This window comes from Lutra lutra, chromosome 7 (genome assembly GCF_902655055.1).
Source record: "Lutra lutra chromosome 7, mLutLut1.2, whole genome shotgun sequence".
Classification (NCBI taxonomy): Eukaryota; Metazoa; Chordata; class Mammalia; order Carnivora; family Mustelidae; genus Lutra; species Lutra lutra.
The window spans coordinates 79,697,315-79,710,496 of NC_062284.1; the positions used below are offsets into that span (position 1 = coordinate 79,697,315).

Here is a 13,182-nt window from a genome sequence, read left to right on the forward strand (position 1 = left end):
GTCAGAAATTAAGACCTCAATAGCACTTAAAACTTAATAGCAATTTAAGGTTTTAATAGCAATAATAAAGAATGCCCTCCTGGCATTCATGACATTTTAAAATTAAAATCAGCTAGCCTCACAACCAGAAATATGTATCATTACCTTTCTTATAGTTCCAAATACATTACTTAATTTCAATGTGGCCTATTTTCTAAATTAAAAAGTAAAGCTTTAAAATCTTGAGTTGGGCTGCATGCATGGTGACTTATGTGGGAACTGATTTACTGCTGGAACGAGCTTGTGTTGTCTAATTTTACTAGACAACACACTCTCTGGGAATGGAAGAATGGGAAAGGCTTTGGAAATTTTGTTTGCAGAATTATAGTCTAGGTTTCTGGAGTACACACAAACACACACACACACACACAGACACGGGAATGTGCTTTCCCTTATGAGGATGCAAATCTCAGAAGCTAAGACGAAGAAAAGAAGACTGGGTCATTATTTGATAACTCTGTAAGTGCTTATATTTATCCATTCTTCAATCAAAATGCAAAACAAGGCCTTCACTGATATACAACAAACTGTAAAACAAACAAAAGTCTAAGAAATGAGGCAATGCCCTGTAATACACATTCACCATTGTTTATGTAAATGTTAAAGAACCAACTTTTCTGTAATCCTGCCAATCATCCCTTTAAAACCGCTTCTAATGATGTGAACACAAACCAAATATTCCTAAGGATTTTCAGAATCAGTGATACATTTTCCCTTAATAATTAATATTCAGTTACCATTTTAAGCCAAAAAAAGTAATTTCAATTGTGTGAAGTTTTATTTGAAGGTATGTGCACCAGAAAGCCATAATTACACTGTTTTGTTTGTTGTATCAAGTTACAGAGTAGGCAAAATTTAGAAATTGGTAATGTTAAAAAAAAAACAGATCCTTAACAAAATCTCACTGATCTAAATCCAACTAGCTTAGTCTTTAAAATAACTTCAACATGAAATTAGACTTAGCGGTGAGTCAAAGAACCAGGCTTTTGTGCCTGCTGACACACTGTCATACAAAACAAAGAGAAACAGTCTTGTCTCATTTCTTCCTTAACTTACTTCATTTTATTTTTTTATTTATTTGTATAATTATCGTGTGCACAGTCCTTTAAGATCTTCCTTTTTTCTCTTTTTTTTTTTTTTTTTTTTTTTTTTTTTAAAGTAGGCTCCATGCCCAGATGGGGCCAAACGCAGGGCTTGAACTCATGAAACTGAGATGAAGAGTCAGATGCTAAACGACAGAGCCTCCAGATCTGCCCCATAAGATCTTTCTTTAAAGTAATCTCTGATAAAGGGAAAAGTCTTCTTTACTTATCAACACTAGTGGAGGTTTTACTGGGTAACTAAATGCTGCTTCAATTATCTTCCACTATTACTTGCTGTTCCAGCTTACCACCATGGATTGGGTGAACCTGAGCAACCTGAAGAATGATTGTTTTTTATGGGAATAGTGAGGAAAGTGGAAACGCTCTGGAAAGGGAACAGCTACATTGTGTTTCATTTTGCTTCATTATTATGTTCCGAGCAAAAACTGGCTCAAAACTCACAGAGCAGATCTCAAATTCCCTTCTCTATAATTATGGCAAGCACATGCAGGAGAGAATGTACTTCTAAAAATTTCTACATTTCTACATTAGCCAGTGGTATTATGAATTGTTCTCTTCCTGTGAAGAGTTTAGATCAAGTTACAGGTGCACAACTTTTGGGAGATTTGACACAACTGTGAAGTATGGTATTGGGATGCCTGTGTATAAACAATGTGATTTGGCAAATTGTACCTGATGCAAAGTGTAAAGATTTCTTCTCTGTTCTCAGTGTAAGATGTATCACATCACAGACCAGAGAGAATATGAAAACAGAAAAATTATGAAAGCTGATTTTTAAAGCCAGGATTAGAGATGAAATAAAGATTGCAGAGATTAATTTTTAAGTCTATAGTGTTGTAAAGTATTTGTAGTATTCTTATGCTAACAGTATTCATTTGCAATTACAGCCAAAGTGAAAACTACATGCACAGAACACCTACTCACATAGATAACATACCCCACTTCTCTACAGACTGAACTTGTTTTTTAACCTGGTATGCTAAATTAATGACTCAGCAAGTTTGGAACCTTCCCAGGAAATGATTGCTTAGATTACATTATGGAAACTCCAACTGCCAGCCCGTCTTTAACATTTAACAGGACTCTGAAACCATTTCCCAACAAGGTATATTCCACTTCGCAGTTGAAAATGAATTCTCTGCATTAGTAAAGCTAGAAAACAGAGGGGGAAGAGTTGCCTTTCCATGTTGTTTGCTGATTGCCAATGATGTAAAAATTAGACATAAGATTTTGGAAGATTAACCTCACTTTACAAAATGCCTGGTTCAAATGAAAATTTCTGCAGTGTTAATATATTTATATTAACTAAAATTCACTTCAAAGCCTCATATTGGGAATAGATTTGGGGTGACATAAACACCCCTTGACTTAAAGAGAACAGAAAAGTAGAGAATGCTTTAGCATACATGGTGACATCCTTTTTGGACTTGTCTCAATCATTAGGCAATAGATCCTAATAGATCTTAGGAGAAGGACAGTATCTTAATCATATTTGTCCTCTGTTAATGGAAGAAGTGCCCAGTACATGATAAACAAAAACACTGCTTGAACTGAATGGAAATAATGTTTTCAAGAAGTAACTGCATGGAAATAATAGATGTGACATTTCAATAGAGAAATTCAAATACACACTATCATATAAGACTCTTTTTAAAAAAAAGTTGTTTTTTTTTTTTTTTAATTTGAGAGAGAGAGAGAGAAAGAACAGGGGGACAGGCAGAGAGAGAGCGGGAGAGGGAGAAGCAGGCTCCCCACTGAGCAGGGAGCCCAATGTGGGGCTCGATCCTAGGACCCTTAGATTATAACCTAAGCCAGAGACAGATGCTTTAACTGACTGAGCCACCCAGGCACCCCAGGCCTCTTTTTAAATGTAGTATTATATGGGTTGTAACTTTGACGTATTTGCTTTACAGGATTTCAATTTTAAGAGAATACAATTGGCTAAGGAATGTTTTTCATTGCAACTGCTCTCTGTACTTATCTGCCTGTTCCTCACTCCTACTTGCATATCCAACACAAATACAAAATCTGTCAGAACTCTTCTGCTCTAGAAAGAGAGGGACAGTAAATTCAAATACTTGTAGGTTGCAATAGAGAATTTTATCAGTATCAGTATCAGGGATGCAATAGGGAGTAGTGGAGACTCTGGAAAATTGGAGGAAGGTTCAGAATAAAAGGAATGGCCACTGTTCATACACTGCTGATAGCTGCCATGTGAGCATGTGGCCTAGTGTTGTCAGTTTTTCAAAACAAAACAAAAAAAATCTAGTTGTTTTATGAAATAACTCTATTTCTAAATGTTGGCAACCCTGGAAAAATTTCACTGAGCCTGTCAATTCACTTGGGGAATAAACCTGGTCCATGGAGATTCCCAGATCTGTGAACTAGATAATGACATAAAACATTTTCTTTAAACTTTATATGTGCCAAGCTCTTTTCATAGCACTTCACATTCATTAATTTATTTAAACTTCATGCCCACTAGTGTTATGACCCCATTTTTTACAAATAAGAAAACTGAATCTCAGGGAGGTCACATCATCTGGCCCAAATCACACAGCCTGTTGGTAGCGGAACTCTGAATTCAGGTGGTCCCATGCCAGGTAATAACAGTGATTCCTCTTCCTTAGCCCCTCCCAGCTCTCACATCCCCTGGTTTTAATGTCAATGTGAAAGCGGAAAGTATTTTCTTCCCTTCACTTAAGTCATGATGGAAGAATTCTTGGGGGGAGGGGAAGAGTGAGAATAATTAAGTAATAACAGGTTCTACACATGCCAAAATGCAGTGTGAAAATATTGTGAATCTCTTAACCTTGACCTAGAGGAGAGACTTTCAACCAGCTTGTCTGTGCTCAGAGGAGAGCATCTGAGTCATGCATGTTTTCTTGAACAGAATGACTAGATGAATAAACAGCTTCTATTATATGAGCATCACTCAGTTGTCTGCCTACTTTCCTACTCAGGTGCTGTTATACTTAAAAGATATGAGCACAGCTGTGTGAAAACATCCAACCAAACATTAATCCTTTATTTCAAAAGTTTTAAGATCTAGCATTTTGGACTATCATTCAAAGAACTGTGCGGAATAGCGCCTTATGATAGTTCTCTTCTCCTGCCAACATGATTGATCTATTTAATTGAACAAGTGTTTCCTGGGGCAAATCTTTTTTTTTTTTTTTTAAAGATGTTATTTATTTATTTGACAGAGAGAGATTACAAGTAGGCAGAGAGGCAGGCAGAGAGAGAGAGGGAAGCAGGTTCCCTGCTGAGAAGAGAGCCTGATGCGGGACTCAATCCCAGGACCCTGAGATCATGACCTGAGCTGAAGGCAGCGGCTTAACCCACTGAGCCACCCAGGCGTCCTGGGGCAAATCTTACCTGAAAGCCGAATTCAGATGCTGCAGGACAGAGAAAGACCAGTAAATAAGTCTCTGTGCCCGATAGCCTTAAATCCAGTAGAATTCTGGATACAAGATAACTTACTATCAACAATCACAATATGTGCTCTTCCCTTCTCTCTGCATACCGGGTTCTGCTTTATTCTTCAGATTTCAGCTCACATATCACTTTCTCCAAGAGATCTCCAGACCACCCAGCCCACTGTTCACTCAGCATTCACACTCTATTACTCTCTGGCATGCCATCCTGTCTCCTTCAGATTTATTACTGCAGCCTACGACTGTCTTATTCACCCACTTGGATATTGGATTTTTACCGTTTCCTTTCAATATAATGTAAGAGCCATGAGGAGAGCATCTTGATGGTTTTGTTCATCACTGTATCACCAACTTCTGAAATGCCATCTTGCATAGATTAAGTGCCCATATATATGAAGGTTCAAAGAAAAGAGAAACCACCCCCATGGTGGAGGCAAAGGCAGTCATTCAGGAAAGAGGCTTCCCGAAGAATAAGCATTTCGTGTCGACCCTGATGTGACTCCTGCCATGAATGACTATGTTGAGACAACTTGGAGATTTCTTTTACATACTCTGATACCTCCTTAGTCTCTCTTTGAAATGATTATCTAACCTTACCCCTAGTTGCTGCCAGTAAAACATCACCGTGAAGGTGCAGTCTGAGGCTGACCACTTTCTTTCTTTCCTTTTTTTTTTTTTTTTTTAAAGATTCTATTTATTTATTTGACAGAGACAGAGAGCACAAGTAGGCAGACAGAGAGGGGGAAGCAGGATACCCGCTGAATAGGGAGCCTGGTGCAGGGCTCGATCCCAGGACCCCAAGATCATGACCTGAGCAAAAGGCAGAGGGTTAACTCACTGAGCCACCCAGGCACCCCTGAGGCCGACCACTTTCTGAAGCAAAAAGAAATGATCAACTTCTCTCAACACCACTTAGATGAGCACACTACATCTCACACAAGGAGTGAGGGAATTTCCTGCACAGACCAGTTGTTGGGTAAACGATACACATCTGAAGACCGCTGGGAAATGGAATTCATAGAGGAACAATCATGTTTCCATGCCCTGTACTTCACTGAGTACAGGGAGGTTAGGGTGTTTGGAGACTTGATTGTTCAGTACTGTTCTGCTACAGTTCTGATTCTACATCCCTTGAACTGCCTGCCAAGCGTGCCAAATAAATGAGTTTGCCTCCTCACTCAGCTGGATATCCTAAATATATATAGCATAAATAAAAGCTAATCAACACCTTTTCATAACAGTGAAAAGAGTTGCTATATGGCAGGGAAAAAAAAAGTGTGCCCTTGCTTAGTGGTGACCGAAGCCATATTTTACAGTGGAGAATGCATTTCTTAATGTTGGTTGCAATTTGTGAAAGCTTTCATGGTAATAACATATATATGTATAATCTTGTATTAAAAATACAAGGTGGTCTGGATTTCCTGAGTGCTAAAATAATCGTGAAAGTTACATTAACTTTTTTATCGCATCACTCTATTTTGGGTAAGCAGAAATGAAGGGTAAAGGAACCTTACTATCTGCTGAAGCAATCCACCCTTTGCAGGGAAAGCACCAGAACCGTTCAAGAATTGTTGCAAATTACATGCACTATTCTTTCAAAATGTCAGTTACCAACATCCTACAAATCGTGGGCTCTTGGAGGAAAGGGGAAACATAACAGAAGATAACCTCTCTTTTTACTTGAAGGCAATGTGACCTTAATGCCAGGCACTCTAAATTTACACAATAAAAAAGGAGCACTTTCACTGAGGAAGAAAATAATTTTGCACGTCAACAGTTTCTTCTCTGGGGCTTCAAATGTCAGAGTTTGTCTACATAGAAAGTAGAATAGAAGGTAAATAGATTATGTGGAAAAATCAAGAATAGTGATGTCAGGAACATCCATTCCCATAGCATCTGATCCTGCCTAAGTTGACAGGGGCCTGGTCTGGGTTTATGAACTCACAGGAAAGCTGAATGAAATGATCTGGAAAGAGGCTATCACACTGACTACTGCCTTAGAGACACCAAGGAACAGCTGGAAAAGCATGCCATAAACACAGTTCAAGGCTATAAAGGTTAGCCTCTCCCTTCAAAAATAAGTGTAACGTAAAGGCTCATAAGGATAATTTATAGTGTTTTATAGACTCTTAACCTATAACAGTGAATGGTAAACACAGCTCTGTGTGTGTGTGTGTGTGTGTGTGTATGTACACTTGTGCATCTGAAACGTGGTAGAACCAAAAGCTAGATTTTAATATAACTCGTTTAAAAAACAGAGAAGAAGATGAGACTTTTCCCCATCAATTTTGAGTTTAAAAAATACAAGAAAGCACAACCTCAATACAATTATACCACTCAGTAGTATTTTCAATGCCCAGCTACAGAAAAATAGTTAGCACCCACAACACTGGGCTATTTGGAGAAAGAGTATATTAGTTCCTAACTTTTGGACATTGTTTCATCTTGCATTTCACTATATTTATTATCAAAATGGCAATATTTTCACTCTTCTTGAGAAGGAAGAGAGGAATTCATCTGATCAAATAGAACCAAATAGTAGAAAACCATGTCTAATGATTGAAGTAAAACCACGTATCTAAATATTTCTGAGAACACAGATAAATACATTAGAGTCTGAATTATTTCTCAAGTTTCTGGAAGTCTAATTCATAACACCAATTCTAATCTTCCACTTTCCTCACACTTCATTCTTATTTCTCTTAGACAAGACTTTAGTTCTTTTTTTTGAGTAGAAACATTCATGAAGACATAAGCTCTCAAAGTTAACTATCTTTGAGTAATCTATCTTTCTTTTCTTTCCTTCCTTCATTCTCTTTCTTTCTTTTCTTCCTTCTTTCCTTCCTTCCTTCTCTTTCTTTCTTTCTTTTCTTCCTTCTTTCCTTCCTTCCTTCTCTTTCTTTCTTTCTTTTCTTCCTTCTTTCTCTCCCTTTCTTTCTTTCTTTCTTTCTCCATAGTAGTCAGCTAAGAACCCACTAGGACCTCTGTAGTTGTGACTGGTTGGGAATTAAATGAGAAGGGACTGAAATCTGGCCAGGTCTGGAATGACAATAGACTAAACAAATGTCTCTTATTGATAAGAAGGGGTGGAGGCTGTTTTGCAGGGCAAGGTAGAGACCAGTGTTTTGTGTCTTAAGGCTTGGCTGTGGGAAGAGCTAGGAAAGCCATGGTCCCTTTTCTGAGGGGAACACAGGCCCTTCAGAGCCTGCTCTAAAGATCCATTAGTTCCCAAGACCTATATGCTTGTAAGTGTGGGCAGTGGTAAATGCCCCTCTCCCGGGTGGCGGGGGGAGAGTTGTTCATGAAGAACACTCCTGAGTGTTTACATTTAGAGTTACACATCTGGAAGTTTTTGTTCAGAGCATGAATTAATAATGTACATGTACTTAATATTACAGAGCATGTAATTAATAATAAGGCAGACACGGTGAATGAAATCAGGCAACAGTTGGTTAATAACACATCAAGCAGACCACACACTCTTAATTTTACTGAAGGGCTCCTTCCTGACCAACCCACCATTGCACATACTCTCCTAACTCTTAGGGGATGGAGACGTGCTGGTTCAAGAATTCTTGGATGTCTTTCCTCACTGAACATATACACTACCCAGGTCTGAATCTGGAGAAATAGTTTACACAATCATCAAAAGAAACCTTGCAATATCTGGCAAATGTACTGATGGATGTTATGGTGCATATTTCAATGGAAAAAATGGCTTTTTAATTCAGATGAATCATGAGGATTCCAGGAACCCCAGGACACAAGAGTAATAACAATTCAAGTCTCTGTTTCTAGATAGACTTTGCTACTTTGGAAAATATCCTGGAAAATATTTATTTGGTTAGAAATATCATCATAGTTTCATTCAGGATTAGAAATAGCCCCCCCCCCCCCATTATTGGCTCCTTTGAAAAGAATCTACCTGGACTATGATTAAGTGTATCAGGATATGCAGTAACTGATAGATAATTCAATACTGGTATTTTCTTGTCTTTTTTTTCTTTTTTTTTTTCCAGTGAGCAAAAACAGTAACTGAATGAATCATTTGTGGGGGAGATTTTTCTAGGAAAGTATTCAGGCATGAGTTCCTTTTAATACAATGCTTATATAATTAAATGTGAGTCAGTAAATGTTATAAAAGTAATAGCAGTTTGTGGCAAATTATTATTTAGAAAATATGCACCCTTAATAACAAGTTAAACTGAATATTATCTAACTTTCATAAAAACTAAAGGATGCAAAAGGTGAGGATATAAAACAGTCAAACACAGGGAAAACATTCGGAATTAGCAATTTATTTCCTAATAATTTCTGTAAGGCGGTCTGAATATTAGGAATTACCAAAAGGACTAGACTAGAAGCATTTAATTTTACCCAAAATAGATTCTCTGTAGAGCCCCTTAACCTCAAAGCAATAATAGCAAATGATTCCTGAAAGATATTTAAAAATAATTTAAAAACTTTAGTAAAGTTCTTAAATTTTGAAAATTCCATAAGACCCAACTTATTTTTTTAAAAAATGTATCATCACTTATATCTTGTGACTGCAAAGCACATCACTGTCTTAAATTCTGGCATTCTACTAAAAGCGGTGTGGGAAAAGACAGCAAAAGCACACAGGAAACTGAAAATATGCTTCCACCACAGATGAACAGAGGATTAATCATATATAAAGATTCTCAGCAACCAATAAGCAGCTCAACAGAAAAAAGATAGGCAATTCACCACAGGTGAAATACATATGGCCAATAAATATATGAAAAGCTGTTTATCCTCCAATAAGGAAATAATATTTAAGCACAGAAGTTTTTCACCTATCAAATTAGTAAATAAAACAAAACAAAACCTTTTAAAATACTGATAAAATCGATTGTCAGGAAGAATGTAAGGCAGTAGAAACTTTCATATACTGTACTTCTCAAGGTTATAAAGTCAAACTTTTACAACTTTTTGAAAACCCCTTTGGCAAAAAATTGTATATATTCTTCAGTCCATTTGGCTTCTAAGAAGATAACTTACTAAATACATTCAACAAATGTTGACCGGAAAACCTACTAACACTTTTACAAATGAACAACAAAAACATAAGTATGCTTATTTTAGCTATGTCTAAAATAAAAGAAATGAAAACAAACTAATCAATAGGAGAGATTAAGAAAATTAATATATATCACTGCACTATAACACCAGGAAACTTTTACAAAGACATATATACTATATCTATTTGTTTGTACATTGGCCATTTATGCAAGCTCCATAAAGGCAGAGAATTTATGTAATTTCATATGCTTTCATACTCCAGAGTTATAAACCCAAAAGCATTAATTGACTAGGACACGAGCATGGAACTGTGACCAGGTTTTTATAACAATTCTGCAACTTACACTACTGTCACGAATTTTATGCATCATTTTCTTCCAAGGCAAGTATAAAGACAAAAGTCTGCTATCTTTTCAACAAACTGGGTATAAACAAGTTCAAGAACAACAGCTTGTGCTGAAAATGCATCTTATTTGCATCAGGAGCCATGCTGTGAAAGCCTAGTGGCCTTTAGGTTGTATAACTTACACATAAAAGTAGACTATCTCCCTCAGTCCCTTAGATAATCTTTCCTGATTGCAATGTAGGAGAAAGAAGTGAAAAAATGGTTCTCGTTCTTCTTTGGCTTCATTCCCAAAGGACAGTCTGAAGGGAAAGATACTAATTCCCATTTCAAATTATGTCTGGAAGGCATTGTAAATTACATAATTTAAATTTGCAAGAATATAAAAAAAATTACCTAGCTTTCACCCTGGACTTTTCTAAGTAGGGCATGTTTTGAACTAGGATGATTTTTCCAAACACAGAAATTTACTATTATTGAAGTAGATCTCTTCACTTTATAATCCTCTGAATCAAGATATCTTGACTTCTCAATTCTATTTAACCTAGAACACGTTCTAGTTGTGTTTTCATTAGCTTCCTTTGTTAGAGTTACTTTAACAAGACCATCTAAGAATGGACACTAATAATGGTATTTGAAATTTATAGTCTCTTGAGAAAAATAATATGTCAATTCTCAATTTGCCAGAAGTATGGAAATAAGGAAAACTAAATATTAACATGTCAATTGGTCAAAACAAGTTATCATAATAAAAGCACCCTTGTATACTCTGCTTTAACACTTGATCTAAATGCCTTTCCCCATATCCAGGCTATCAATTGCTTAAGATAAATAAAAGGCCTCTTTTGGAGGGGTAGGGGCTTAATTAAAACCTCAAGGAAGGAAATTTGTGAATTTTCTAGATATAATTTCTTCTTGGACTGAGACCTTGATATATCCACTTGCATACCATCCTTTTAAAAAATAATTAAATAGAATGTAACAGATAATACATTAAGGATTAAAAGCTCCTTTCTTAAAAAAAAGTTAAGTTCATCTTCAGGCAGTTCTTGTTGTATACCTCACCATGCAATGACAGCTAAAACCTGTGTGTGTGTGTGTGTGTGTGTGCGTCTCTGTTGGGATGGTGGCCTCACTCTGCATGGTTCTGTGGGACCTGTCTTCAGGATACAATTCTAATATGCATGCATTTCAGTTAACATGCTACCGGTGAGGTGCGTGCTGACTGTATTCTGTTCTATTCTCAACCTGCCTTTTCAATTTCCTAGAAAAACCTATGGGCTTTCTACAGTTCAACAGGTTGGATTCTGAGCTAAACTCTGACTTGATTATTCTCACAGAGTCAATACAAATAATTGTCTGATGTCAACCTATTAGCATTATGCTGGTTTGTAAAAGATGGGGAAGCATATTCCTACTGTCAGATCGAATTAGTACCTACCTCAAAGCCAGGACTCACAGGAGACTGAAACATGAAGTTGGAAGAGCAAAAAACAGGCAAAGGTGCAGAATAAAGGGGAAAAAAGACAAGAAAATGATGTTATTTGAAGAAAGCAAGGCACGTTATCAGTAATGTTTTATATAGATGTATTTTTAAGCAAAATATTACACTAATTTAGCCTTTAGGGCCACAGAGACATCTGAGTTGGAAACCACATTTTAACATTTAAATGGAATTATGGACACTAAGCCAAGACTGCAGAAGCACAGTTTACAATTGTGAGTTGGGAGAGGTGAAAAAAAAAACCTACTTGTTAAGATGTCAGTGATGAAGGACAGCTCCTTCACCTTGTTGAAAATAAATTATAGTCAAAATGAAGCATTTTTGACCTTTACGGGAAAGATCAGATTTTTCTTCACAATAATTCATCCTCTCAATGGGAAAAGAATGAAAAAGGTCATCAAAGTAATCAAATGTTATATAGTTGTTATCTGCCTGCTGGCGAGAATAACCTGATGAATAATCGGTATTAGTCAGTGGTTTACAAACCCGGAAAGTCCAACACTGGGTTAAAGTTTTAATGAGAGGGATGCCTGGGTGGCTCAGTTGGTTAAGCAACTGCCTTCAGCTCAGGTCATGATCCCGGCGCCCTGGGATCGAGTCCCACATCAGGCTCCTTGCTCAGCGGGGAGCCTGCTTCTCCCTCAGCCTCTGCCTGCCATTCTGTCTGCCTGTGCTCATTCTCTCTCTCTCTGACAAATAAATAAAATCTTTAAAAAAAAAAAAAAAAAAAAAAGTTTTAATGAGAGAAATGTGCCTACAGTGCATTCTTTGCTCATCTTAAAAGTCTTTGCTACATATCATTGTTTTCTGTCTGTTTCATTCAAGGTTGAAGTATAATTCAAAAATAGAAAGGTTATTCTAAAAAACCGTTTTAAGAGGAATAGCAATGAAAAATAAAAGAAACTTGGTTAAGTAGACTTACATATCCTGTATTTACACTAAATATGTTGTTTTCATCCCAAATCAAAACTAAAATACAGCTGACTCTTTTTCTTAACAAAAAGACATGGCCATTGTTTTCTGAACCCCGATATCCTATTCAACAATCAGAGACATTGGGAAGTAGTAGACATTTAGATTGAGGTTCAGCTAAGATTTACTGCTACCCAGTAATACCTACTATATTTCTAGATTGACATGAAGCAAGTGCAGAACTCAGGGTTAATAATTGCTCATTTGAACAGATCCAAACAGACTTCTGGGGATGTTAGGGAAGAAGACCTTCCTCTGCCTTATGGTCCTGCTAGCTGGACTTAGAAGTGAATTGACATGAAGAGATTAACAGGAGAAAATCAAATTTAATAGGAACATATGGAAAATCTACACAGACTTGAAATTTCAAAAACAGTGAGGAAACATGAAGCTTGTATGAGTTAATGAAGGGGGTAGAGTCTGAGGATATGTAAGGGAAGAAGGTCTTTGGGAAGAAGGTTTTAACAAGAAGGTGAAGGGAGATGTCTGGAAAAATAAAGCTGCCCTATTATGCAGATAAGTTCCTTAGGTAAAGGGGAATCTCTATTAATAGCTCTCTTCCTGTTACAGGCTCTCTTTTCCAATGTAAATTTAGGCAGTTGTGGGGGAGGCCTAGAACTTTTCCTGCATCTGCTGGGTTTTGATTGCTTTTAACTCAAAATAATCTTTATGCCAAAGTGGCCCATCTTGGGACAGCCTGCCCTGTGTCTATACAAGATAAAATTATAACCCTATTTGCGT

General features: G+C 36.9%; 1 protein-coding gene across 2 annotated transcripts in view; it reads right to left on the bottom strand.

Annotated features, from left to right (window-relative positions):
- The window catches only part of PRKD1 (protein kinase D1), a 330,955-nt gene that overhangs the window by 60,652 nt on the left and 257,121 nt on the right, over nt 1-13,182 (bottom strand). The window contains exon 5 of one of the 2 annotated variants that reach the window (XM_047737160.1): nt 11,407-11,430. The exons of the other annotated variant lie outside the window; for it this stretch is intronic. Within the exon in view, the coding sequence (XP_047593116.1) occupies nt 11,407-11,430 (24 nt within the window). The remainder of the gene's footprint in view (nt 1-11,406; nt 11,431-13,182) is intronic. 2 annotated transcript variants of the gene reach the window in all.